This window comes from Solanum dulcamara, chromosome 10 (assembly GCF_947179165.1).
Source record: "Solanum dulcamara chromosome 10, daSolDulc1.2, whole genome shotgun sequence".
NCBI classification, from domain to species: domain Eukaryota; kingdom Viridiplantae; phylum Streptophyta; class Magnoliopsida; order Solanales; family Solanaceae; genus Solanum; species Solanum dulcamara.
This window is the reverse complement of record NC_077246.1, coordinates 64,992,969-65,020,616: the sequence shown is the minus strand read 5'-3', so window position 1 is coordinate 65,020,616 and position 27,648 is coordinate 64,992,969. Positions and strand designations below refer to the sequence as shown.

General features: G+C 32.9%; 1 protein-coding gene and 1 long non-coding RNA gene across 2 annotated transcripts; both read left to right on the top strand.

Moving 5' to 3' along the window:
* Positions 1-5,779: 5,779 nt before the first annotated feature.
* Positions 5,780-8,336, top strand: LOC129870832 (uncharacterized). Its single transcript, XR_008762134.1, has 3 exons — positions 5,780-5,990; positions 6,889-6,939; positions 8,032-8,336. It is a non-coding gene; the product is annotated as an uncharacterized LOC129870832 (long non-coding RNA).
* Positions 8,337-23,625: 15,289 nt separating this feature from the next.
* On the top strand, positions 23,626-26,874 carry LOC129871211 (tropinone reductase 2). The gene is made up of 5 exons (XM_055946101.1): positions 23,626-23,742; positions 24,042-24,249; positions 25,090-25,306; positions 25,909-26,021; positions 26,349-26,874. The coding sequence occupies exons 1-5, from the start codon at positions 23,675-23,677 to the stop codon at positions 26,526-26,528; spliced, it is 786 nt and encodes a 261-aa protein (XP_055802076.1). The 5' UTR covers positions 23,626-23,674; the 3' UTR covers positions 26,529-26,874.
* The last annotated feature ends 774 nt before the right edge of the window (positions 26,875-27,648 follow it).

Sequence of the window (27,648 nt, the reverse complement as noted above, 5' to 3'; positions counted from 1 at the left end):
AACTGATATTTTGAGGAAATCGTTAGAGAAGGTGAAATTCATTCAAGAGAATCTTCTAGCAGCTTAGAACATGCAGAAGGAGTATGTAGAACAAAAGGTCAGAGACATGGAGTTTATAGAGGGAAATCAAGTGTTGTTGAAGGTTTCACCCATGAAGGATGTGGTGAGATTTGATAAGTGAGGTAAGCTCAGTTCGAGGTATATTGGATCGTTTGAAGTTCTTAAGCGTGTTGGAGATATGACCTATGAATTGGCTTTACCTCTAGGTTAGTCCGGAGTACACCCAGTGTTCATGTATCTATGCTAAAGAAATATCATGGTGATGAAAACCATATTATTTATTGGGATTCGATCCTGCTTGATAAGAATCTATTTTATGAGGAAGAACTTGTAGCGATTATTGATAGGGAGGTCCACAAGTTGAGGTCAAAGGAGATTGTATCTGTGAAGGTCCAATGGAAGAATTGTTCAGTTGTGGAGTCCACTTGGGAGACTGAAGCAGATATGCATGGAAGATATCCACATCTGTTCGTTAAGTCAGGTACCATTTTCTACCCTCACTTTTTTTTTGACCATTCGAGGATGAACGGTGGATAAATTGGTATCTGCTGTAATGACCTATTAGGTCATTTTGAGTACGAGAGATTTTTATTTCATAAAAGACTCATCCCATAAATTTTTAATGGGTATTTTAACTATTTAATAACTACGATTATCTATTTGAGGGATAACTTTAGATAATTAATTTAATTGGTGAAGTGATAAATTAGTTCTATATAACTTACCTTTAATTTTAGATGACACTTTCGTATTACACAACACTTCAGAAGCAAGACTCCATTTCATCCATGCCGTCCCATGTAACGACCTATCCCCATCGTTAAGAATAGGCCAATGGAGAAGTATTTCAGGATAGAAAACTTTGGATAGTAATTTTGGAAAAACTTAGCCTAGGCCAGATTTGGACGAATTTTTAGTCAGGTGAAGTCTAGGGTGATCATGTGAATGATGAAAGGTCAAATCTCTAATTTTATTGGACAGGATGATAGCCAATATGATACGTAGCAATTACGGCTTTACAAAATCGAAGTTGGCGTGAAGGGTATATTTTAATATGTCCTTGGAAGGGGTGTGTTGTGAAATGGGGACTTGGAGCACAAACTTCGAGCTTACTGTTCTCGCATATCCCCCCAGAGCAGGATTATGTTAAGCTAGAGGGGCCCCGTCAGAGTGGAATGGATCCCGCCAGAGCAAAAGTCGTGACAAAGTCCAAAAATGGTCTTTTTCGGTAAAATCAGTTTCTAGGACTTTGAGAGGCGACCTAGGACGAATTCTATTAATTTTCCATGAATTTTCATGTTTAAGATAAGAATTTTACTCCCTATATTCTACTTTGATTCCTAGAACCTAGAAAGTATAGTTCGCAATCATTAGGGGAGGGTTTGAACTGAAGCTAATGGTGGAAAATAGCCCTAGGATGGAGTTAGGATCATGAATTTGGCCTAGGGTGTGAATTGTGTTATATTTCATGATAGTTAGGCCATTGTGTTGATTCTTTATATGTATTTACTATTTTCTAGACCAAGAACGAGAAGAACAAACCTGAAAAGGGAAGGCTCATGCATTGTAAGGTTGTTGAAGCTTGAATTTGAGGTAGGTGATAGTCTAGTTTCCCGTATGTATTTTATATACTTGTTAAATTGTTTCATGATATGCATGTTTGTATATGAATAGGGAAGCATGCTAGATTGTGTGTGAAATGATCACTTGGTGGCCTATTTTTGTGATGAACCTGTTCTTGGTGATATAAATGTTATAAATATTGAATGTAATTGTCATTGTGGTATGCTTGGATCGGGTGTCACGTTATGACACATAATTAGATCAGGTTTTATATTCCGACATATATTTAGATCGGGTGTCACATTCTGATATATATTTGGATTGAGTGTCATGTTCCGACACAAAGTTGATTGTTTGTAGATCCCTGAGAGGACGTTTGTGTGAAGTTATAGTATGTGGAAAATATTAATTTGTAATATTATTGAATATAGTTGAACTTGAGATTAGTTGTCTTATTCTATATATTATATGCCTATTATGTTGAATTTACTTTTCTATGATCCTCTTACTGTCTAACCGCGTAATTCTACCAATACACCATTAGTTTGTGTACTGATACTACTCTTTCTCTGCCATTTTATTGAGTACAGGGCATATTCAGCCAGCTATGGGGAGACTTCGGTTAGAAGAGTGAGCTTGTTCAAGTTCAAGGGTGAGCTGTTTGTTTCAAACTGCCATGGACTCTTCTATGTTCTAGCCCCTTTTTCAAGATTAAGATTCCAGACACTGTTTTAGTATTATGAGTTGGTTTTTGTGAGTGTTTCCCTTCTTATATTGACTATTAGTTAGAGTTTTTGTACGGACGACTTTCAGTTCCTAGGGTGTGTTTACTTCTGCATAATTTGGGTTGATAACTAGTTGGTTTCTGAGTTTATGGAACTCAATATTTATTTTTGATTTAAACCTGCTTCCGCATATTTAAGCTTGTGTATACATTGTGATTATTGTTGTTGGGTTTTTAGAATGGTTCTCTCATAGGAGAGTTAGAGTGGGTGTCAGTCACTGTAGGTCAGGGTCGTGACACCCCAATACGTTGCGTGGCATCATTGTCGATGTCCCCACTACTTTGGATGAAGGAATCAAGATATTTAAAGCTATACCACTTGGGAATAGGGTGAGTGGCAAGGCTTACTCCCATGCTCTTTTCATCCATCGCAACACTGAATTTGCACTCCAAGTATTCTATTTTGGTTTTGCTCAATTTAAATCGTTTGGACTCCAGAGTTCGTCTCCAAACCTCCAACCTATCATAAACTCTGTCTCGAGTCACATCAATCAGTACTATATCATCTTCAAAGAGCATACACCATGGAACCTCCTTTGAATAGGTCGTGTCAGCTCATCCATCACCAAGGCCAAAAGAAATAGGCTCATACAGCTGATGAAGTTCCATCTCAATAGGAAAATACTTTAAGTCTCCTCCCACTGTTCTAACCTGAGTCTTGGTTCCATCATACATGTCCTTAATCGCCCTAATATACATAATCAAAACCCCTTTAGCCTCCAGCACCTCCAAAGGACATCCCTCGTGTAACACCCCATGTTATTCTAGCCTAGACTAAGTTTAGGGACCATAAGAAAGATTGAGAAAAGTGAGTTGTGCCTATATGTATGAGTCAACCTATGAGTCGTAGGAACTCTTACGGATCGTAGGAGGAACTCATAATGTTGTCATTGAGGTTTGTAATTTGTCCAAGTCTTGAAGTGAGTCTATGAGTTTATTGACGACTTGTAGAAAAGTCGACGACTCGTAAGGATGAGTCATGGAGTTAAGGTCTAACTTCTAAAAAATATAAGCCTCAGTACTTTGGCTATGAGTCTACAGGATAAATTGTAGACAAGGAAATGAAAACATTATTCGGTAGAGGAATCTACTTGGGAGACTGAGAAAGACATGTGAGACAAGTATCCTCAACTATTCAATGAAACAGGTACTACTCTATCTTTACCTTAGTCCTATTTTTCCTAGTTAGTCATTCGGGTCGAGTGATGGGTAAATTGGTATCTATTATAATATCCTATCCCTGTTATTAGGAATAGGCCAATGGGGAAGGATTTTGGGCCATAAAACTTCAGGTAGTAACTTCGAAAAAACTTAGCCTAGGTCAAACTTAGATAAATTCTAAGTCAGGTGAAGTATAGGGTGATCATGTAGATGATGGGAGGTCAAACCTCTAATTTGATTGGACAGTATGATATCCAGGATGATACGGAGCATTTACGGCTTCGTGGAATCGCATTCGGGCGAGTAAAACTTTTAGAATCAAAATTAACATAAAGGGTATATTTTAATACATCTTTGAAAGGGGGTCTGTTGTGAAATAGGGGATTGGAGCACAAACTCCGAGCTAACTATTTTCGCAGATCCCGCCAGAACTAAAATATTTCCGTCAGAACAGCCCTGCTAGAGTGGGATAGGTTCCGCCAGAGCAGGGAAGTTGCGACTTAAGTCATGAAAAACCCAAAAACGATCTTTTTATGCAAAATCAATTTTTAAAACTTCAAGAGGCGACTTAGAGCAAATTCTATCAATTTTTCATGAATTGACATGCTTAGCGTAAGGATTTTACCCCGTAAATTCATACTTTGATTCCTAGAACTTAGAAAGTAAGTATGGTTGGCAATCATTGGGGGAGGGTTTGAACTGAAAACTAATGGTGGGAAATAGCCCTAGGGTGAGGTTAGGATCATGGGTTTGGCTTAGGGTGTGAATTATATTATATTTCCTGATAGTTAGGCCATTGTGTTGATCATTTATATGTATTTACTATTTTCTAGACCAAGAATGAGAAGAACAAACCCGGAAAGGAAAGGCTCTTGCATTGTAAGATTGTTGAAAATTGAAATTGAGGTAGGTGATGGTCTAGTTTCCTATATGTGTTTTATATACTTGTTAAATTGCTTCATGATATGCATGTGTGTATATGAATAGGAAAATATAATAGATGATGTGTGAAATGATCACTTGCTGGCCTGCTTTTGTGATGAACCTATTCTTGGTGATGTAAATACTATAAATACTGAATGTATTTGTGATTGTGGTATGCTTGGATCAGGTGTCCCATTCCGACATATATTTGGATCGGGTGTCACGTTACAACATGATATATTTGATCGGGTGTCATATTCTGACACATATTTGAATTGGGTATCATGTTCCGACACAAAGTTGATTGTTAATAGGTTCCTTGAGAGGACCCTTGGGTAAAATTATAGCATGTGGAAAATATTGAGTTATGATATTGTTGAATATGGTTGAACTTAAGATTTGTTGACGTATTCTGTATATGTATATGCATATTGTGTTGAATATACTTGTTTATGATCCGCTTATTGGCTAATCGCGTGATTCTACCAATACACTATTGTTTTGTGTACTGATACTATTCTTTCTTTGCTTTTTGTTGAGTATAGGGCATATTCAGCCGGCTGCGAGAGACCTTATTTCGAAGATTAAAAGCTTGTTCGAAATTCAAGGATGAGTTATTCTGTCATGTTGTCGTGGACTTTCTTATTCGTCTCAATCCTTCTTTTGGGACTCAGATGTTCAGACTTTGTTTAGTATTTTCACTTCTTTTGGAAGTGTTCCCTTTGTTTATTACATTGACAATTGTTAGAGTTTTGATACAGACGACTTTCAGTTCCTAGTATATAATTACTTTCGCATAATTTGGGTTAATAAGTATGTGTTTTCTGAGTTTATGGGAACTCTTTTATATCCCATATTTTTTTTTATTTTCACAATAGGACATTTTTGGGATAACGGTAACAAGTCAAGGGCAAGGCTATGTTTGATTTTGTTGGATACATAATTCTTATGACTAAATTGGGATGTGAAAATATTGGAAAAGTTTAAGGGTAAAATTGGAATTTCACATGTGGAAATACTATAAAAGATTAAGGACAAAATTGGAATTTCACATGTGGAAATACCATAAAAGATTAAGGACAAAATTGGAATTTCACTTGTGGAAATACCATAAAAGGTTAAGGACAAAATTAGAATTTCACATGTGAAAATACTATAAAAGGCTAAGGGCAAAATTGGAATTTCAACTTGGAAATATTAGAAAAGGTTAGGGGCAAAATTGGAATTTCTCATGAGGGGCTTTAAATCATAAATTTCTAGAATTCTCTACACAATTTGAGAAAAGAGAAGTGCAAAGGAAAGAAGAGAAATCAAAGAGAGAAAATCGGCTATGGAGGGAGTAATTTTACTCCTTGAAATTTCATCCCCAAAATTATTTTCTCCTAGTATTTCTACTAATTCAAGGATCCTCTACAACATGATGAAGTTATTTTGGAAGATAGGAGCCTTGTTTGATTAATTGGGTGTCTTGGTGAAGTGAAGAAGTTGGAAGGAAAAGGTAAGAATTAATCCAATTTCATTATGTTATGAAGTTTGTTTATGTTGTAGTAAGTAGAGATGTGTAGAATCCATGGAAATATGGAAGTTATATGATTGGATTTGGACATATGAATAAGTTATGTGTATGTAAGATTGTTGGCAAGAAGACTTGAATTTTTGTGTAGTATTTTAGTAGTAGTTATGAAATAGTAGTTATGGTAAAAAATTTATGTTGGAATTGGAAGTTGAATGAATTTATTGAAGTTGGAAATATGGGTTAGGTGATGAAATGGAAAAAATTAAGTTTGTATAATTTGTTAGTTGTTGTTATGATTTTTGGGATATAAATAAAGTTTATATGGTGTAAGTTGGTATTAAAATGGGTTGTAGAAATTATGTAATTTTAGTATGATATTATAAGAATATGGAGGTAAGTTATTAAAAGTATGGATTGTTGTTGTTGATTATGAAGTTGAAAGAAGAAAATGAATTTGATTATGAAGTTGAAAGAAGAAAATGAATTGTAATAGTTTTGTTGCATTTATGGAATTTTTGGGTGAAATATGGAATTGAGGAATAATGGAATAGCTTACTTGAAATATTTTTCACCTATGTTTGAATGAGTTTAAATTAGTTATGAACATGAAATATTCATATTTATTTGGAAATGCAAAGTTGGGTTGAAAGTTATTGCATTAGTTGGAAAAGAAATCAATTTATGTTATGGTGCATTTTAAATTGATTGTTGATGGTATCGGTGTTGTTGTTGGCTTGGTTGTTGATATGGTGGCCGAGTTGTAATCTCGGGGTGTCATATATATAGGGGAGATGCTGCCGAAATTTTTGTAGACAAGTATTGGAAAAATTGAATTCTTAAAGTCTTATAAATAGTAATGGGTAAATGTGACCAATTGTAGATTTTGGAGGAAACAGGAATTGAACTTGGACAACCATAAAAGGCCAAAAAGGTATGTAAAGCTTTACATTTTCTTCTATTGGCATGTCCTAGATGTAATAGGAGTGAATACGAACCTCGGGGATCACTCTACTCTTCGAAATCAACGCTCAAAAATTTCCCTTTTCTATTCAATAGAATTGAATTAGGTAATTATGAATAGTTTTGGAAAAATTGTCTAAACTTCTAGATTTTGCACAAATGAATTCCGAATACCTTGAAACTCTTCTAAATAATGTTATGAAGTCTAACGCACGTGATTTGTATACGCCACTTCATTTGATCGAGGTGGGCCCCACTATTCCGAATTTTTCTTCGTTATTCCGTTTGAATTATGGTAGGTAGAATTTGAAAGAAACTCTTTGCTATGCTTCCTAATATTATATGAATAATTATTCCGTTAATTCTCATAATATATTTGGAAGTACGGAGATAATTCGGAAAATACTATTTTTACGTAGATTATTGTGATATTGGAAGTACTTGTACTATTATTATTATTCAAGTTTCCTTTTATGATTTGTTATCAAAATTATGCCATCGAGTCTGTATAAATATTTTGTAATTTAAATTGCATTTAGTTTCTTACTACTCCACTCGTGGATGCCTCAATGTTTCTTTCACTGAGCCTGGGCCAGGATATGTTATCAAGCGTACTTCTCTGCATTTTTTTCGCCATGCCCCGACGTGAGGGGGCAGGTATGACATGTACATGGGTTGTGGTGTATGTTATGCCACGGAGTTATGCTGTGCCATGTACATATATAATATGATATGATTTGATTTGATATGGCCATCTGATATGATATGATCTGTTACGGAGATATTCCCTACTCTGGTGTTATGATGTGCTGTGGCGCCAATGACGGGAGGGCGACCACGTTTTGTTCACCGAGTCCCATGACATGGGGCCGGATATGGCATATGTCTTTGCATATATGATTTGTGATTATGATAAGTATTTTGAAATTTTGAACATTTATTTTGTTTTCTGCACATATTATTCAGATTATGATTTTATTTATTACAGTTCATGCTTTACATATTCGGTACATTTTTCGTACTGACCCCCTTTCTTCGGGGGGGCTGCGTTACATGCCCGCAGGTACCGACGTTCGTTTTGCTGAGCCGCCTGTTTAGGACATCTGTTGTGTTATTGACAGTGCTCCCTTGTTCGGAGCTTGTATTTCGGTACTTACTTTATCTCTGTATATTTGAATAAGTTGGTCAGGGGTACGACGGGGCCCTGTCCCGTCTTATGACTAAGCTATCATCTGTAGAGGTCTGTAGACAGAATTATGTTGTGGATTTTGTATATATGGTTTGGGTTTTGTGTGTTTTGTGACGGCCTATCAGGCCTCGTGCCTACATCTATTTTTTTGATCCATTTAGCAATTTTTTTTCTAATCACTACCTTTGTTTATTCGGTTAAAAGACTAATTTGGGATAAGGGTACGTTTGGGTGCTCAATTCGGGCACCAGTCACGGCCTACGGGGTTGGGTCGTGACAAACTCAACATTTATCCTTGATTTAAATCTGCTTTCGCATCTTTAAGATTGTGTATACTTACAATTATTATTGTTGGGCTGTTAGAATGGTTCTCCCACCGTAGAGTTTGAGTGGATTCCAGTTATGGCGGATCGGAGTCGTGACAACGAAAAAAGAGCAAGTGCAGTATCAGTACACAACCACAGTGTGCTGGTAGGATCACACGACCATTTTTAGTAAATGAAATATGAACAAAAAACTACAATATAATAAGAAGACAATATACAATTACATCACAACTATGCCAATTTTTAAATCATTATACAGATAAACATACTCAATCACAATTCAACATTCAAACAATGATCCTCTCATGTAATTCATATTCAAACTGTTAGTGTACCGACGTGGTACATATTCCACTAGTCAGTGTACTGGCATGGTATATGTTTCAAATATACCGGCATGGTACTCAATCCAATTATACCATCGTGGTATCCTATCCAAACATACCGATGGTATCTGATCTAACATAAATTTACACGTCACAATCACAACTACAATGAATATGTACACACACTTGTATAACCAAGTAATTCATTTATTGCATGCAATTTGATCACAAGATGTCATTTCAATTCATGTTCTTTCCTTTTCCCTAATCATATATTATGCATGCAATACTAGTGAAGTACTTAACAAACACATAACACAAATAGGAAAACACAATCATCACCTACCTCAAAACAAGCTTTGAAACTCTAAAGAACTAGAGCTTTCCCTTTTTTCAATGCTTTAGCTCGTCCTTGGTCTAAAACAAACAAAGAATACAATTAATCAATGAACAATGGTCTAATTTACCTAATTATGTCAAAATTCTAACCCTTGGCCAATTTCATGATCATCTCACCCAACTAGGACTTTTCCCACCATTAATTTCATGTCAAAACTTCCCCTCAGAGATTTTCCATAGATTGTAAGGTCTAAGAATCGAATTAGAATTTAGAGAAATGTATAACTTACCTTTACCAAAAAAATGGTGGAAAACTGAAAAGAAATAGCCCTAGGTCGTCTTTAGATTTTCAAGAATGATGTTGCAGAAATAAAAACTATTTTGAGACTTTTCTGATTTAAAACCCATGACTAGCCTGTTATAGCGACCCCAACCCGCTAAACGACCCTCATCATGGTGGTATTCAGTCCGTTATGTCGGCTTGCACGGAGACACAAACTCGGAATTCATGTTTCAAGCCACCATTTCACAATACAACCTCAAATCTTGACGTTCTACGATGACCTCTTCATGCCAAATTCGATTTTGAAAGTTCTACTCACCCAAATTCACTTTCGAAAGGAATTATGAATTTCTTAACGTCTTAGCTACTATTTCTAACAATCAAAACTTCAAAATCAACCCTAATTCATTATCGGATTGCCCTAGACCTCACCTGACTCGGATTCCATCCAAATCTGGCCCAGTCTTCAAATTTCTAAGTTACTACTCAAAATTTTTCTGGCCCAAATTTCCTTCCTAATTGGCTTATTCAAAATGACAGAAATGGGTCGTTACATTTACTATTTAGTTGACCTTATTTCAAGTCTATATTCAGAGCTATTCATTTCAGATCAGTGTGTTCAGTTTTAAATAGTTGTTCACTCAGGTATTTTACATACCGTACATTTTATGTAGTAACATTATTTGGCACCGCATTGTTTTATGATGCAGATTCAGGTACTCAAGCTCATCACTTTCATCCAGCTTTGGTGAGATGTCTTACTTTTGGATGGCTCTAATTTATCTTAAGTATTGATTGTTAGTATATATTGTTAGTAGAATATTAAGGTGGCCTGGGGTCTTGTCTCGATAACCTAGCTTCAGTATGTTAGAGGCTTCATAGATGAGTCATCGAGTTACAATTTTTACAATTATTTTACGGACATATATATTATTCAATTTCAGATCTTTAAATGAAGTTATTGAGTTTGTTTTCTAAGTTATTCCATTGCATGCTCATCTTTTAAAAGCTTCCATATATGTGTTATATCCTTCAATGTAGTAGTAAGTCATATTAAGAATTTGTTTGGGACCATCAATGGTTCTAAGTGTTGGTCACATCTAGGGTGTAGACTCGGAGTGTGATAATTTTGACCCAGAAAAAGTTATTATCAAATTTCTAAAGTGCTAAATTAAAAAAGTGTGAGCACTGTTTGACTGGAAAATAAAATAGTCTTCTTTAAGTCCCATTATATACAAAACTATCTAATTAGACATATATTCATACTAGATCTACTAATTAATTTATATTTTTAAATAATTACTTATTATCCCATTATTTATTAATTATGTACCAGAATTAGAGTGAGATGGTGCTAGCAAAACTACCAAATAATTGACTAACTAAAATTTGTCGGCCATGGCTACTACGGTAAGAATCCTTGGAGTCAGATGATGGGACGAGAAGGATTAAGAGAGAGAGTGGTTTGATTGGAGTGAGGAAATAAAATAGAAAGATAATTAAGTGGGTAGGATTTTATTTTAAAGAGATAATTAAGTGAGTAGGATTCTATTTTATTCTATTTTAAAGGAATAATGTATCTCAATGTATTTGACTTCAAATTTGATACATAATTAATAAATAGTAAAATAATAAATAATTATTTAAAAATATAAATTTAATTAGTAAATTGGTATGAATATATGTCTAATTAGATAATTTTTTCATTAAACAATAACTCATTTACTACTTCATCCTAACTTGACCCACCAAAATTCAACCCAAATATCCGCACCTCTAATCACTTGATATTTGATAGATCTTCAACTTTAGGTAGTTAAGAAATAATAAATACTTAGAAAATATTTAGTAATACTTTTCGATTTTTTTATTCTATTTATTTTAATTTATTTGTTCTATTTTTTAAAATTTATTTCAATAAAAGAATTCTTTTTTAGCAACTCTTTAATTTCTATTTTTCACATGTCATATTTAAAACTATAATATTAAAAAATATTTTGATATATTACATATCTTTAATTTAAAATCACAAAATTTAAAAAAAATTCTCACTTTTTTAATTATCGTGTCAAATTAAAATAGAACAAACAAACTAAGATAAAGCGAATAATATTTAATAACTATAAAATATACTTTTAAATCAAATAATTTTAAACTATAGCTTAAAATTGCGGCACCGTATTGTCTGTAAAAAAAAAACAAAATACAGTGTTTTTTTATATATAATAATAAAAACATGAAAGCGTGAAGGACTGTGGAGACTCGTGCTAGTATGCACTTTAATCATTGTTATACCATGCTTCCCTCATAGCTTCACGTGCTTCTTTTTTTTCCGTAGATTTTTATATCTGCGTTACTTGACTAATCTAAATTCGCTTGAAAATATTATTATTGGAGATGAAATGTTTTCTAACAAGGATAATTTTATATCCAATAGAGTTTGAGCGAGCTTCAAAATTTCGAAACAAATACATACTATTCCATCACAAACAATTATTGGTACATTTATAATTTGTTGCATTTATACCAGAATATCATTGGAAGTGGACTAAATATCTACATTCGATTCCTATTAAGATTGTTAATATTTTGCAGAAAGGAGAGGCTACTTCATGCTATCAAGATAGAAGTAAAGTGTGACGATATTTGGAAGTTTTCAAAGCATGTTGAATCATATCGAACTTATTTATATTTTTAAATGTTTGAACATAATGACTGATAGTTTAGTTAGATTTTCTCTCTCTTTATTGAAGAAATTTTTTTGGGAGAATGTTTTTTGAAGTTGAATCATTTGAACTATGTAGTTCGTTGATGCAGTAATATAAGGTGTTAAATCTGAAGGAAAAAATAATAATTCCTAAGACTTAAATTATATTATAAGGTCTTAAAACGGCGAAAACCCTTTTTGGAAACATATGCAATTGCGTCTAATACAATCTCTTTTCCATGAATAGACCAAATGGGACGCGAGATGTGGACAATTTCAGGCACTCATGGACTCAAAACGGCGAAGAGCCTATTTTGTTTAATATATGATCAATAATTTATAAATAAATGACTTTAGTTATATATAAATTATTGAATTTCATAAAATAGATAAGGTTCTAGTGTACTAGTGATAAAAGAGATTGAAAAATAGTCTAGGTCACATGTTCAAATTCTAGGTATATAATAGTTTAGTATATTTTTTTTTAAAATATGTATATATATAAAAAATGACAAATAGACGAATTTGATTAAATTTGAGCTGGTTAAATTGGTAAATATTAGGTGGGATCGGATGGACGCTTTTGTAGTATTGAAGGAAATTGAATCAAATTATCCATGTGGGTCAATCCACTCATGTTTTGTATTTTTGATTTTTAATTCAGTGTTTGAGCCCCGACTAAATTTGGATCGCGCACTGTAGGGACAATTCGGGGGGTGACACTCTCAGAAGGATTCTTGTCATATCCAGAACTCAAACCCGAGACCTCTGGTTAAGGGTGAAGTTGTTCCACCACTGCACTAGAACCCATGTTGATCAACCCATCCATGTTATGTATATAATTAAGTATTATATACATTTATTATATTAATAAATAAAAGGAAAGAGACAACTATTGAGTTTTTTTTCCTGAAAAGGTGTATCACTTTAAAATTATAAAGAAAGATTGTCTTAACAGAAACTTATTACACTTTTTTGGGGAAAAAACTTTACAAATAGCTTCTCTTTTCTCTCAAACTCTCGGGTTTTGTGATAAGACTATTGAAGATTCTTCCTCAAAATCAATAACAAGCTTATGTAATTTAGTTTTACGATTATAGACTATGACTATTTTAATGTAATTTGTGTTTCATAAATACATGATTACATTATTAGATTAATAAAATTAATTTAATGATCATGCAAATTATGTGTTTGATAAAATTCTTCAAGTATGCTATGAGTTTTGTCCAGTACTCTTTGAAAAGTAATGGGGAAATAACAATAATTTAATGCGGGAAAAAATTAGGACAAAAATAACCTACTTAAAACGAGGAAGAAATTATAAAAGTTTGAACCCCATGAATTGTTTTTTAGTTTGAATTTATAAAGATTTGAAACTCATGAATCGTTCCTTAGTTTTGAAACTCCAACAAATTTTTGAACAACATGAATCGCTCCATGTTTTAAACTTACTAGCGTCTATGAACGTGTTTTGCACGATAGTACTGCTTGTCAATTATCATACAAAAAAGAACTCTGATGACTAATTTGGAGTCCCATCCCGATATCCGACTTGGAACTTGATTCAGACATCCGACCTTGACATCCGACACCTGATAGGGAATCTACTTTTGAACCAAAACTTGACCATGACTTCTGACCCATTTTTCGATCAAACACTTGTTCTAGGACTCTACTTAAGACCCAACTTCCGACTCGAGATTCGACTCTGGACCCGACTTGAAACTCGATTCCGACATTTGATCTCGACACCTGACATCGAACACTGATTCGGGACCGCACTTCCCACATCAATTCCCAACCTAGGACCCGATTTAAATCCTAAATCAGGACCCGACTTCTGACCTGAGATTCGACCTTGCACCTAATTTTAGAATCAGGATCTGATCCCACCCAACACTAACATCAGATACGAAACCGACCCCGACTTTTGACTCTTAACTTGGCCCAACTTTCGACTTTTGATCCGGCCCCAAAATCATACCATGTATTTGACTAACGAATCAGAATTTGACCCCGAATCTGACCTAGGACCCGATCCTGACTTTCAACATAAAACCTGACTCCAACTTTTGATTCGAGACCCGACTTTTTAATTAGGACCCAACCACGAGATCCGAATATTGAATCGGAATCTAATTTGGACACTCGACACCGATGATCGATTAAGGTCCCACTCCGATACTTGACTTGGACCCAACCTCGACTCTTGATCTTAAACCTAACTCCCACCCTGACACCTAACTTGGGACCCAACCCTGACACCCCATAATCTTACCTCGAGTTCTTACACGGGATCCGACACTCAAATTAAGATCCGACCATAATCCGACTAGGGATCCAAGAGTTGGGTTTTGAATTTAAGAAAAGAGGTTAATGACAGAAGGATGTATCTCATTGAATTGTTGATTGAACATTGCCTTTATTGAAAGACTCTAGAATAGATAAAATTATCATTTACGATTTTTCTACAATAGACAAAATTGTCATTTACTATTTTCTTTAAATAATTGTTATTTAATTATTATGAAAATATGTACGACTTTGAAATTAATGAAAGTTATAACTATTAAATATTTATTCCTTAAGGATATAAAAGTCGTTCAATATTTAATGGATATTTTGATTGACCAATATTATTAAACGTGTAGAAATTCCTTACTCATAATTTACTTGAAATAGATTTAATGTTAAGCTCCTAGTATTAATAGGATAATATGTATCTACAATAGATTTAGTCCTAATAGAAATATTATTCATTTAGTCCTAGTACAAAATTACATTTATACCCATTAGTAATTTTTTACATGGAGGAAATTTTAACTTAGAAGGGAAAATAAGTAGATCAACTTTTAGTGAATATTTTGGTCAATCAATATTTATATTCGTACTTTTATAATAACTAGTGTCTATGAACGTGTTTTGCACGTTACTCCGTATTAATTATCAAACAAAAAAGAACTTTGATGACTAATTTGGAGTTTCAACCCGACACACGACTATGGACTCGATCCCGACATCCAACACCTGAATCTGTAATCTACTTCTGAACCAAGACTTCGCCCTGACTCTCGACCCATTTTCCGATCCAACACTTGTTTCAAGACACGACCTGAGACCCAACTTCTAACTCGAGATCCGATCTCGATATTCGACTTTAGACACGACTCAAACTCAACCTCGACATTCAACCTCGACATCTAACACCGGACACTAATTTGGGACCGCACTTTCGACACCAACTCCCGATTTAGGACCCGAATCAAATCTCATACGGGACTCGACTTCCGACCTAAGATTCGACCCTGCACCCGACTTACGAATCAGAATCTGACCCCACCCAAACCTAACATCCGACATGAGATCGACCCCAACTTTTGACTCCTAACTTGTCCTAATTTTCGACTCGAGATTCGACCTCGACTACAGACCCTGTATCAGACTTGCGAACAGGGATCTGACCCCGAATCTGACCTAGGACCCGATCCCGACTTCCGACATAGGACTTGAATATAACTTTTGATTCGGGACCCGACTTAGGAATCAGGACCCGACCAAGAGATCCGACTTTCGAATCGATATCTAATTTGGACACACGACCCCGATGGTCGTTTAAGGACCCACTCCGATACTTGACCTTGGACCCGACCTCGACTCTCGATCTGAAACCCGACACGATATCTCACCCTGAGACCTAACTCGGGACCAAACCGTGACACCTCAGAATCTTACCTCGGTTTATGACTTGGGATTCGATACTCAAATTAAAATTCGACCCTGATCCTACCCAAGATCCAGAAGTTGGGTCTTGAATCATCTTGAATTTAGGAAAAAACGTTAATGACGGAAGGTTGTATCTCATTGAATTGGTTATTGAACGTTGCCTTATTGAAAGACTCTATAATATATAAAGTTATCATATTTTTCTACAATAGACAAAATTGTCATTTACTATTTTCTTTAAATAAATGTTATTTAATTATCATGCAAATATGTAGGACTTTAAATTTAATTAAAGTTATAACTATTAAATATTTACTCCTTCAGGATATAAAAGTTGTTCAATATTTAATGAATATTTTGGTCGATCAATATTATTAAACATGTAGAAATTCCCTACTCATAGCTTACTTGAAATAGATTTAATATTAAGCTCCTAATATTAATAGGATAATATGTATCCTATAATAAACTTAATTCTAATAGAAATATATTTTGTTTAGTCCTGGTACAAAATTACATTTAAACCTATTAGTAATTTTTTAGATGAGGAAAATTTTAACTTAAAAGGGCAAATAAATAAATAAACTTTTAATGGATATTTTTGGTCAATCAACATTTATATTCATTCTTTTATTAATAATAAAGATATAGATAGATAAATATTTTAACCCTGTGAATGTTACCGTCGAATTTTTGAACCCCGGAATCATTCTTGAGTTTCATATGTTAATAAATCCTTCGAATTCGAGCACGTTTACTCGTTTTTCGTATTTTAGCTTGGGATATTTTTGTCCAAATTCTTTTTTGTGTTCTGAGAATAGCTAAATGTTAAAGCTAAGGCTTTCAAATAGTATTAGTATTTGATAGCAGATGTATCGATCAGAAACATCATTTTACGCGATGTATCGGTCAGACACATCACTTTACGTGATCTATCGGGAGATCAGATACATCACTTTACGTAATGTATCGGTAGAATACATCCCTTTAAACGATGTATTGGTCGGATACATCACTTTACATGATGTATCAGGACGTCGGATACATCACCTTACATGATGTATCGATCGGATACATCACTTTACGCGATGTATCAGGACGTTTTGGGATGTATCTGTATTCCACCAAATTTAAAGAATTTTTGTAATTTTAAAAAGAGTAAAAATATGATGTAATTAGCTATTAATATTATGAAATTTGTGTACTCCTTTCTAAAAATAGCTATTTACGGATGTTAAATTGCTATAATGGGCTACTTAAGTTGGATTGGGCCTCTGTGTGTAGTATGCTGAACACGGGCCCATATTTCTGTTTTTTGTTATATTTGAGAGAATTAAGGGAATGTACCAATTACAAATATAAGAAGTTTACAGTCACCTAGCATAGAATGTCATTTAATCAAAGGGTAACTTACAAAAATCCGACTAGCTTAGGAGCTAATTATTTAGATTCGCGCTAGTTTGCAATGTTACGAATCTTATCAGATTTTGGTGCGTCTAGATATGCTCAGATACATGTATATTGGGATACATGGGGTCAAAATTAGGTATAATTTGTTCTAGATAAACTGTATCCAAGTGGATTTACATTTATCTGAGATACATAGACAAATCTTACTCGCCTCCCTCCCATCTCACTCGCCACTCTCCTATCTCACTCGCTTATCTGGTATTCCAGATACATGCGAATCACACCAAATTTTATCTAGAGTGTATTTAATGTGATTCGCATGTATCTGGAATACATATACAGACAACTATCGCTCGTCTTTCTTCTATCTTGCTCGCGTGTCTGGCATCCCAGATACATGTAAATCACACCAGATACATATATCTAGTGTTTATCTAGTATGATTCGCATGAATATGGAAATACATATATAGATAAATCTCACTTGCCTCTCTCTTGTTCTCTCTTCTCTCTCCTTATTTCAATGTATCTAGTAGAAAATAACATGTATATAAGTGTATCTGACTTGAAATTTGGTATAAAATTATTAATAAGTGAGATAAAATATAATTATTCAAACTATACAAAGAATTAGTAAATATGGTAGGAATGTTTGTGTGATTAGGTAGTTTTTCCTTTAATCAATTTTGGCCAAAAAAAATGTCATCAATGATATATAACATTTAAACAAAAATAGAATTTTTTTTCTTTATCGATATAGTTGAAATTCGTTGAAAACACACCGACGAAACAATATATAAAATTTAAGAAAGATAGAACCTTAAAAGGTAGGTCGATGTACACAAATTTTATCTAGTACATTTATGAAGTGAAGAGGAAATTAGGGTACAAATGCTTATTATCTATTCTATTGAAGTTCAATCCTTAAAGTGAACAAATTAACAGTTCAATTCAGAATTCTCCTATTCGGTTCTAAACTAATGTATGTAAAAAGGATTCAATAATAAAGAATAATTAAAGCTATTGCCATATTGAACAATTCACTATATTAGGTTTGTGTTTTATTATCATTTTTGCAGGAAAGTGCCTATGTAGATTTAGCAGAAAATTCGAACAAGTTTATTTAGATTATCAAATATAAGAGTCCATGTCAGAATGAGTTCAATATATGTTTCTTTCTTTGTTTTAATTTATGTGACACAAATAAAATTTATGAGTTATTTGTATTGGCCGGGTGACATTGAGCTTTGTTGGGAACATTTCAAGGATTAAGGAGCTTGAATATCAATTTCAGAGGTATTTTGAGATGAATTGAGGCGGTATGAGTTGATTTTTAGATTGAAATCTTGAGGTTGAAAACTACTTCATATGTGTATCTCCTATGTATATCCATATATATTTTCATGTATATCACCCTGTATACCAATTTATCTCATGTTTATCTATGAAAATATGTTTGATATACATTATATGCCGTGATATACACATGTAGCAATGACATTTTTTCAAGTCTAAATTTTGATTCCAAACTAGTTTAAATCACCTCCAATCTTCCTCAAATTTTGTATACATCCTTGTCTCGATATTCTAACCAATTTCTATCATGCCACTCGAGAACACTTAAAAGTTATATTTAGATATGAAAGTATAATATCTTAATTATACTCCTTAGCAAACGAAACTAAAACTATGAACCAATCAAAATTGTACATATAAATATAAAATTAGTACGATACACTAAATTCTTTTATTAGTTCTATATATAAACTTGAAAAAAGAAGAGGTATATTTTGGAAAAGTTACATTTTTAAATTTTTGATATAATTTTTTTCCCTTCTTCTTCCTTCTCCTTTTTTCTTCTAAAAATATCGACTTCACCTCAAGCCAATTAAATACGAGAAATATTCCACAAATATCGTCTTCTCTTTTCTTTTGTAGCAAAGTCACTCTTTTATTGACGCGGATGTAAAATTCATTATAAAAATTTACTCCCTTCATTTTAAAAAGAATGATCTGTTTTCTTTTTTAATCTGTTTTTAAAAAAATGACCCTTTTTTTGGGCAACTCTTTAATTTTAACTTTTCATATGTCATGTTTAAGACCACAAGATTAGATGACATTTTAGTATATTTGACATAACTTTAATTTAAGATCACAAAATTAAAAGATCTTTTTTATTTTTATTTTTTAAAACGGGGAGTGTAGTTTTGATGGACGGATACACCGTAGTCCATATATAAAACAATTCTATTTTTTTATATGTCAATGATTGACGAAGGAAAGGAAGAAAAGGTCAAAGTCACCTCTAATCTAATCTATGTTGCTTGAACTCTTCAAAAATGTCAACGAATGCGTGTCGAATTCTTCAAAATCAATGTATTTTTAGAAAATTCAACTGTGATACGACATCAAAAGCAAAAAATCGGCTCAACGTAGCGTCTAATATTAGTTCAAATAAGATATTCTTTGCCGTATTTGTCATCTCATAGTAGTTAGTAGTATTAATAATTTGATGATAGAATAGGGCCAATCACTGTCGGTGAATGTTTGAGGAAAGAATGAAATCACAAAGATACATAAACAGTTCTTTGTTTTTTCTTCTTAAAAGATTCTAATCTAAGATTTTTTAAACAATTCTCTGTCTAATTTTTATATAAATAACTTAAATTTATATAAATAGCTTGAGTTTATATAAATGGAACTCATGCTTTCGTGAAATTAAATCTTTAACCTATTTTTTTAATTGTTTCTCTTTCCCGGTTGTTTTTCTTCAAATTACTTTTATGAAAAGAACCCTAACTTCAACAATTCAAAAAAAATAATAATGAGAAAAAAAGATATAAATCCTAATTTTATTCAATATAGGCTAAAATGAAACATATTATTATTGCTAATGACTTAAATATTATGTTTCCTTCTTTAGCGGTTCATAATCAATGTGAACTGTTTTAATTTTATTTTTCATGAGATACTCTATAACTCTTACCTTAAAGAAAAATAAGAGATTTGATATTGTTACTCAAATTTTTTCTACGTAAACATAATAATAAAATCGATCTAATTCAAATAAAAACAAATCTAATTTTTTTTTGCAAATCTACAATTTTATAAATTTCAACTTCTAAAATATTAAACAAATTTCCTTCAATAAAATTGTTGGAGTATAAAATTTGGAATCAAAGCATGTGAGTACAAAAATTTTAATTTTATTCTCATTACAAGAAATTTATTTCTATTAAATATAAATAAATTTTTCCCCACACCTAACAGATATTAACATTTTCTTATAATAAATTTTAGCATATTTAAGTCATTAGTAGCAATAATACGCTACATTATATCATCCATTGAATAATATCATGACTTATATCATCTTTGCTCGTGAATTTTATTTTTGAATCATTGAGGTTAATGTTCTTTTCATCATAAGAGTAATTTGGCGAAAAAATAGTGGGGAGAGAGAAACAACTGAAAAATGGGTTAAATTAAATATTTAACTGCACGGAAACACAAATTTTGTTTATATAATTCTCTATTTGTATAAAAATAAGACAGAGATCAAACCTGATAAATTTTTTAATACGTAAAAAATTAAAGCCGATATAGAAATAATTAAAGGATTAAAAAATTATATAGTTAAGAAACTATTTTGTAGCTTTTTGGATAATTAAAAAATTAAATCCAAGAAATTGTCACGACCCAAATACGGGTGTGATGGCACTCATCTCCACCCACCGAGATGAGTCAGCCTAATAACCAACAGAAAGTAAATGCGAAAGTAATTGAGATAAAGCAAGGTTTAACTTAGTCAAAAATAAATAAATAATCTCACAATCCCCCAAGACTGGTTGTCACGTATACAAGCCACTAATAAATTATCGAAGTACGAAAGAAAATACAGTCACAATGTCTTTGTCACTAGAGTAGGACTAAAACATAATAAAAGAGTAAGAGGTGTTCGCTAGATGGATGTAACAGCTACCTCAACACTCGAAATAATAGCCTCAGATGTGGTGGAAATACTAGGAGATCAAACAAGTCCGGCCTCACAACCTACACAAGTGTGGAAGCAAGGGGTGAGTACCAAACAATACGGTACTCAGCAAGTGGATAACTAAAACTAAGCAAAGCTTAATAGATACAAGTACTCCTGTCCTCCCAACCGAACCTCCTTAACTACAACCTGCATAAAATCAGCCTAACTCTACACTTGTGCGATAACAACAGTAATACAGTCCACAAATTCTCATCAATGAATCATACCAAGTCAAGTTCAACATACACAGAGCAATATAGGGGTAAACACAAATTCACAAATGTCAGAAAGGTGCAATGCAATGCAATGAAATGATGCATGTCTGTCCTATCGGTACACATCCGCTGAATCACAGTCCGGAACCCATGGGGGACATTTCTGTCCATGTAACCTGCCACGGAACGTGTGGCCCGTCCCCTCAACATATATATCTTGCCACGGAGCGTGTGGCCCGACCCCTTTATTTCATAATACTTGCCACGGAGCGTGTGGCCCGACCCCTTTGTTTCATATACCTGCCACGGAGCGTGTGGCCCGACCCCTTTTGTTTCATATCATTTTTTAAGGTCAATCATACAGTCAATAATCCAGTCCAATTCTCATTACTTCCTAGTATATATGACACGGAAATATAAGCATCTATAAGCTTAAACTGAGGTTTAGAAATTCACTTGCCTTAATTAATCAAGCAATTACACCGGTACTTGAGCCTTCCCTTTTCGTTGGGTCTCCAAATCAATATAATCTAGTCAAATAAATAACCACAATAAGATTTTGAAACTAACAACACCCATATTATTATATGTCTAGCCTAGACCCAAAACCTACCCAAATCTATAATCAAGTTCTTAATGTTGACGTCAAATAACATGTCAACTCTCATATTTCCAAATTTTAAGCCTAGGGTTAGGTTCTAATTTCCCCAATATTATAAATTTAATGTAATTCATAATATATAATATACCTAATATTTAATTATCTATTTTAATATATCAAAATTCAGGAACTAACTCATTCTATGTCATTGAAGTCAAATCTGAAATTTTCTTTCCGATTATGTTCACTCATGATAAAATAAACTCACATGTCAAATTTCAGCTAAAACGGATCGTTATTCGACCCCCAAATCAAGATTTTATATGAAGAACCCTAGGGTCATATTTTCTTATTTCAACATTGTTTCTCCACCAATATACCCTAAAAATATATTCATAATCACATGAAAATTTAATGGAAAGGATGAGAATAATTACCTTGACGCTTTGGAATGAAAATCCCTATTTTTCTCTTCTCCTTTATTTTTCTTTTCCCCTTTCTTTTCTTTCTTCCTCCGTATTTTTTTTCTTGTTTCTGCGGATTTTCTTGTTTGCCGCCGCACATCTGATGGCTTAATGCCATCAGATTGTGTGTATATATATCTATAATTTTTTTTTTATTATTATTATTATTATTATTATTTATTCCCTTCTTTTTCTTTTCTAAATTAATTATGTACTAAAATGACAAACCCTACTAACCTAATTTATTAAATATAAGAAAAGTGGTATAAGTATTAAATAAATTAACACTTTAGCCATTAATTAAATTAATTATTTAAAATCACCCATCAATTAATTAAATGAAGTTATCGAATAGTCTAAAATTTACAATTTAAATGTACGGAATAAGTCTTTTATGAAGGAAAGAAGACTCGTTCTCAAAATGACCTAACGGGTCATTACAGAAATATATAATTAAAAAACTATTTTAAAGCTACTCCAATAATTCAGAGACCATTTATCACATTTTCTCATATTTTAACCATGGGAAAATTGGAGTGCGTACCAAATATACCCTACATGGAGTTTTCTTTAATGGGCAATTTCCACTTGGATCGGATCACTCATCGTGCCACCAACTGCAAATTTTTCTGGTTTACTCCCAACATTAATTATTTATTTTCCACAAATTATTTTTCAAGAAGGTCTTTTCATCCTTAAATGAACAATGTGGAATTCAACACTCTCCGGCCACACGTTCACGGTCAGACATTTGAAGCGTGGACAACATAAAAATATGGAGATCCAACATCGATAAATAAATTGGGATGGACTTAACTTTAATCGATAAACAAAATGGAATGAAATTAACTTTGATACGATGATTAAAAAAAACAAAATTTTAAGCTTAATTCAACCTTAAAAATTAGCTCAGGAATAAAGAATGGTCGAAAAATATAGCAAATAATATTATTATTTTTCTCCCTATTGGCAATTATTAAAATAAAAAAAATAAGGAAAAGGATTCTATAAATCAACTTGAGGACCACTTCATTAAAATTTGTCTAAAACCCATTTTTCAATTTTTGTGCACCAGGCTAGTAGTTATGGCAGCAGGAAGGTGGAATCTGGAAGGCTGCACTGCCCTTGTTACTGGTGGTTCTCGAGGCATCGGGTGAGTAATCAAAAATTTCTTCGAAAATAATACGACGTTTTGACTTTTCAAGAAATGCTGACATGTGAAATTTTTCGAAAATAATATATTTCTAGAGAATCTAACATGAGCACAGTATGATGAAAGTTGTGAGACTTGAGAGGGCAGTGATTTACCTTAAGGGATGTCAGTGGTTTAAATCCGCTTATCTTCAATTCATGAACTTAATCGATATAAAGCTTTATAATAACATCCAATTTTTTCGATTCAGTGATTCGATCTATGTGATGATAAATATGTTGATGAAATTGATTATTTAGGTATGGAATTGTAGAGGAACTAGCAAATCTTGGTGCATCAGTTTATACATGTTCACGTAATCAAAAAGAGCTTAATGAATGTTTGAGTCAATGGAGAAGTAAAGGTTTTAAAGTTGAAGCTTCTGTTTGTGATTTATCATCAAGATCTGAAAGAGAAGAGTTTATCAAGACTGTTGCTAATCATTTTGATGGAAAACTCAATATTTTGGTAAGTTTGATAATATTTAATTACTTTACAACCCCTATATATCCCCATTTTTGTGATTTTTTATTCCGACTCAAAAAGAATGTGGTGGATGAATCTCTTTCATGTTTGTACGGAAAAGGCGTCAAAGTCCTTTTTAGATGTGTACAAGATGATAACTTTATTGATTATTCTGAAGAAAAGACGTATCCCCATTTATGTAATTTTTATTCTGCTCAAAAAGAATGTGGTGGATGAATCCCTTTCATGTTTGTTCAATCAGGGAATGCGACGTTGAGACTGTTCGGAAAAAAAAAAGATTTTTTGGCTTAATCCGTCTTTACTAAAGAAAAAAGTCAAAGTCTTTTCGAAACATCTTAATTGATTATTCTAGAGTAAGGATCTATCTCCATTTATGTGATTTTTATTCTGACTAAAAAGAATGTGGTCGATCTTGCTATGTTTGAGAATAATTTAACTTTAAACTTTCTATTTAACCTTTAATCACAAAAATATCTGTAACACGTTTTAGATCACAAAGATTTCAAAAGTCTTTTTTTGTTAAACTGTGTACCTCAATCAAATACCTTTACATAAATTGAGACTCAAAACATCAAGTTTTATAAGCTTTTCTTAATGCTACTCAAGTCAAATGCCATCTTAAATTGAACAAATGATCAACTTGAAATTATAATGTTAGCGATTCTTTATCTATCGATAGAATAAGTATTTTCGAGTTTTATTGATAGCGTATCAGAACAAAATATTGTTCAAACATCCCTCGCTATGGAAACATGTACTCTGCTTTTAGAGAGAGATGTGGACATTTTGACCCCTTTTTTCTACATTTTTTTTTAATCTTAGGTTAATAATGCTGGTATTGTCATATACAAGGAAGCTAAAGATTACACTATGGAAGATTATTCTCTGATTATGAGCATTAACTTTGAGGCTGCTTACCATTTATCTGTACTTGCACACCCCTTTTTGAAAGCATCAGAAAGGGGAAATGTTGTCTTTATTTCCTCTATTTCTGGGGCTGCAGCACTACCATATGAGGCTGTTTATGGAGCAACAAAAGGTAAAAATGTCAGAAATTTCGTGTTAATGATATTCAAGATATAATATATATTTATGAAAAGTAATAGTTAACCTATATAAATGATTGACATAATACATAAATGTATCATTTAACTGTCTGTCCTCCAACTTTGGATGTCCACAAATAGACACTTAAACTTGTATAGGGTTTAACAAATAGACACAAACGTCCTACTTGGTGTCCTACGTGGTAATTCACGCCCTACGCGGTAATTCACGTCCTACGCGGCATCTTACATGGCGTCTGATGTGTATTATGCCACATAGGACACGTGTTTTTATTGTTCAATTTTATACAAGTTTAAGTGTCTATTGTGCACTCCCAAAACTGAAGGGCATAGACGTCAGTTGAGATCAAATTAAAGGGCGCATTTATGTATTATGCCTAAATGATAGAACTCTTTTATATATACAATATAATTTTTCGACGTAGGGTGTTCAACTAACCACGCTTAAGACTATGCGGCTCCACAATTGATTATATGTTGATGGAATTTTCAATTGAGAAAAAAGAAAACAAAATCAAGGAATTTTGCTTATTGATAAATATTTTGGCCTAATCATTTAGTTTGTTGGCAATAGGAGCAATGGATCAACTCGCAAGATGCTTGGCGTTTGAGTGGGCAAAGGACAACATTCGTGTCAATGGTGTTGCACCGGGGGTTATTGCATCTTCTATGGTCGAAATGACTATTGTAAATATCATCATCCCACTTAATTATAATGTTTTGTTAGATTTCATAACTGATCTTTTCACTGTGTCAGTTGAACGCTCTAACTTACAAAATGTTCATCATCTACGTACCTCCAAAAATATATGTGCCACACCGTACCAATGTCGATGGTCGATAAGACACAATCAAAATGAATTGGAGTGTTTAATTGTCAGTTCAGATCTCGGATGAACTTTTAGAGTTAAAATGTTTACTTGTCAGCTAAAGCCAAATTTAAAAATTATTTACGCTACCAATGTATATAAATTAAAAGGTTCTAAAGTTTCATTATTGATTTGTTTGTTGCAGCAAGATCCAGAACAAAAAGAAAACTTGGACAAGCTAATTGATAGATGTGCTCTCCACAGAATGGGAGAGCCTAAAGAACTTGCAGCAGTGGTTGCATTCCTCTGTTTCCCTGCTGCTTCATATGTCACTGGCCAAATTATATATGTTGATGGCGGATTTATGGCTAATGGTGGCTTCTAATCATCTATCTCCACCTTTGCAAGTTAGTCAAATAATTATTCAGAGTAACCTTTTTTATAGTGGTTGAAATAGAGGATTTATATCCCCTTATCGATCGGCGGGTTGCTTAAATCCATATAGCTCTTGAAATAAGGGATTAATATGCCCTGATCAATATCGACGGGTTATTTAAGTTCATATAGCTCTGAAAGAATTTTAAGTTTGACAATTAGTCAGAATCAAGAATAATTAGTATATGTGTTTTTTCGTTATGATCATTATTGTGTGATTTATGATCCCTTTTAAGGGAATTTCTCTTTTGAGACATTTTATAAGAATTAGTATATGTGTTTTTTAGTTTTGATCATTATTGTGTGAATTATGATCCCTTTTAAAGGAATTCCTTTTTTTTTTTAATAATTTGAAGGAGGCATCTATCATTACCTTGCCCCTAAAGAGAATAAATTTAATTTGGTAACACATTAAACAAGATATGAAGTATATTACTTTTGTTCTTTTAGTATGCTCAATCAAAGAAAAAATATTTTAAAAACCATATCTTATGATAAGATGTAAAAATTTTATTAATCGTTCATCAAAATAATATACAAAAATATGATTACGTGGGTGCTCTATATGACTACTAGATACAAAGCTCCGTGTTAGCATGGATCCAACAAATTATATTTAGAGTGGCCTAACATATTTTTTTTGTTTCAATTTATGTGACATATTTTATTTTATTTTAGTGAATTTGAAAAAAAAACAAAAATTTCCTTATTTCACAAATGTTAAATGGCCTAATCAACATTTTATCTATGTTGGATTTTATTTATTTGATATATATTTTTTTAATATGGGATCAAACTAACAATTAGTGGAAAAGCATATGTAAAGCACCCCTACGGTGGTTCGAAATCGAGCCGTAATCGATAAGCCAACTACGAAATTGGCTTATTGGTATTGAGTTATCAATTTAATATTTGGTGAACGCATTAAAATTTTATATTTAATGATTTATTGGTATGAGGCAGATTACTCAAATTCCTTATTGGTAAACCGTAAACCAATTAAGAATTATCTCACTTACATTTTTACCCCTAGGTATATAAAATAAATATTATTAAATCCTAAAGCTCCA